The following is a 2874-nucleotide window of genomic DNA, read 5'->3' on the forward strand; positions in this document are numbered from 1 at the left end:
AGAGGTTGTGTGGGAAAAATTTGATCCCTCCTTGGAGGGTCACAAAATCACAAGATAAAAGAACTAACATAAGAAAGGTAAGCTTTGCCTTTCATTAAAAAAATAAGGCATTTTTTAAGGAGTTAGATGTTAAAAAATGTAAGACATTTTTAATCTTTTGAGGTGTAATTATTGTCTTTTTTCCAAAAGCGCCCCTATTGATAATGACTTTACATTTATTGTAGGATATTTAATATGAATAAATATGAAAAGATAGAGTTAGTTGAAAAGTAGATAATTACTCTATTAGATGGTAATATTCGATTAAAAATGTTTTATATTTTTAAATGAAGAGAGTACTGTAATTTTAGTTTAAATTAATAACACATCTTTTTGCACACAAAACAAGGCAAGCTTGATACATGATCATCATCAAACTCAGCCGATGCTTTATGATCAATAAAATATGACATTTTAAAACCACTATTCTAGACGCTTTTGAACTTACAATTTTAAGATCAATAAAAGTTGAAAAAAAATATTACACATTTAATGAGTTTATAGTTTTAAATGCTCGTGGATTTAATGTTTAAGAGCCAATTTGCTCTTTTATCCGTTTCACATTTTCAATAGTATTTTTTGACTGTTAAGGATATTGATCAAATACCCCTAAATCATCCAATGTTGTTCTAAAACCCACAGTTTTGTTTATGATCGTTTGATCACGTTATAGAAGTAAATTGCAAATTACAACCATCTATAAGTATCAATATCAACAACGGAAGTCAAGCAGTTAAAATTAATACTCGTTGCAAAACCATGAAACTCCCAACTTACGTGGACAAGAGTTGCAGAGATGGAATGTGATGAAAGATGATCCATTGAAATGACATCTTCACACAAAGTTTGAAATCTAACCAGTCATAAGATATCTTACAGTAAAATCACACGCACACACATAAGGAAACTGAACAACCTGATAGATAGGTCAGATAAACTAGAAACATCTGGTATTGAATATCTACATTCATAATTCTTAATAATATCTATAAAAGACATCAAAACATATAGTTACTGAATGATCAAAACTGATAGGGATTCACTTTTCACCCAAAAAAAAAGAAAAAGAAAAAAGGCAAAAGCAAACATTCATGGTAATAAACTAACAATTAACTTTTACAATCAAGATTCATCAACGTGAATGTTGCCAAGTGTTACAAACTTACAAGGCTTTCCACATAATTGAAAACTACACTACCAACGCCATGTCTATGGATGTCAAACCTCTTAATTTCATTGGTAGCGACATTGAATAGATGCAGACCAAGTTCTGGTTCCTCACTCAGCATTGCAAGACCAGTTTCACAAGGATGTTCAACACAAACAAGTGGAGGCATAGAAATTCCATAATCAACGCCTACAATTTCATTCCTCCAAATGGGCTCAGGAAATAACATGCATGGATAAGGGCTACTAGCATATTTCTTACTCCAATTCCATCTATTCCCAGATGAATCCACCTGTTCCTCCCACACCCACAAATCAATCAAATAATATTGGAAGTCCTCAGTTACATGAGAATAAAGCATAGCAAGTTTGTCCTCATACACAGTAAGCCGACTAATCCCAGACCAAGTATGACAACATAAAGCAGGCCATGGTATCAATGTAAACAATTCTGTTGCTATGTCAAATGAAACTATAATTTCAAAACTATCTTCACCCACCTCTTTTTTTAAGTTGAACGCATGCCAAAAGATACTTCCATTAGCAGAAACAATATAAGGAAGAAGACGCACAGCCCCTAAGTTCCCAAATTCTATTTTTCTCCATGAATTTGTGCTCAATGAATACACTTCCACCCCAGAAATTGCATAACCAGACTCAGCATGCGTTCGCACTATCTTATAATCATTAAGAATTGGACTGAACCCAAATCCTACCGTGAGACTATCCTCAACATAAATAGTAGTTTTGGTCCTAGGCAACTGCCTGACCTCTCTGATGGCAGGATTCCATAATAAGAGGGCAGAAGGAGATAAATCAGACTGTTCGGCTGCAAGACAGAGCAAGCCATTGCTGGAACCCAGGATTCTAACAGACGAAAAGGAATCAATCAAAGGTGTGTTCTGAACTTCACGCACTTGCATCTCGCAATCGAGCAAACGTAAAGGCTCACGTGAATAATCACACGAGAAAAGAAGCGAAGGGTTTTGATGAGTGGAGTGGTGGAGGTGGTCAGCGACAAAACATGGGGTCTGGATGAGATTTTTCCAATGTTTACATACGCATTGAAAACGGATTAAGGATTTTACAGGTAGTCTTTTGAGAATGTTTCTGATGATTTCTTCAGGAAGATACGGCGTATCACCGTCCACTCGCATCTGCTTCATAGTGCTAGGCCAAGCGAAAACAGATCTCTCAAACGAAAGCAGAATAAGGCAGAGGCTGAGAATCAAGCAAAATACCTGAAGTAATCGACGGCGGAGAAGAAATCTCACACTGGAAATCTATCAGAGAAAGCACACGAAATTAGAGGCTGAGAATCGAAGCAATGTCGAATGAGAAGAGGGAAATCTCGCGGAGGAAAACCATCGAAATCAAACCAAAGTTTATATAAAAAATTATTACTATTATTTGGGCCATTATCTACAAGAAATTAAATATATCATCATCATCATCATCAGTTTTTGAACAAAATTATTATTATTATTATTGTTATTATTATTATTCATAGTTAAATTTGTGATCTTTTAATATCCTATTAGTTGACGATGATTAAAGCAATGCAATCTTGCAATCTTTTAAATATTATATCTATCAAAAATTAATATAATATTATTCAAAATTTTAAATATCATAACTATATAAAAATTATCATCATAACTATATAAA

General features: G+C 33.9%; 1 protein-coding gene across 1 annotated transcript; it reads right to left on the reverse strand.

Annotated features, from left to right (window-relative positions):
- Window positions 1–1202: 1202 nt before the first annotated feature.
- LOC129294965 (F-box protein CPR1-like) lies at window positions 1203–2438 on the reverse strand (the record flags this gene model as incomplete). The annotated part of the gene is given in 1 exon segment (XM_054933443.1): window positions 1203–2438. A coding segment is annotated over 1 exon segment (1170 nt), but the record flags the coding sequence as incomplete, so codon positions are not given.
- Window positions 2439–2874: the final 436 nt, after the last annotated feature.

This window comes from Prosopis cineraria, unplaced genomic scaffold, assembly GCF_029017545.1.
Source record: "Prosopis cineraria cultivar Desert tree isolate PC_DT_omini unplaced genomic scaffold, ASM2901754v1 PC29, whole genome shotgun sequence".
NCBI lineage: Eukaryota > Viridiplantae > Streptophyta > Magnoliopsida > Fabales > Fabaceae > Prosopis > Prosopis cineraria.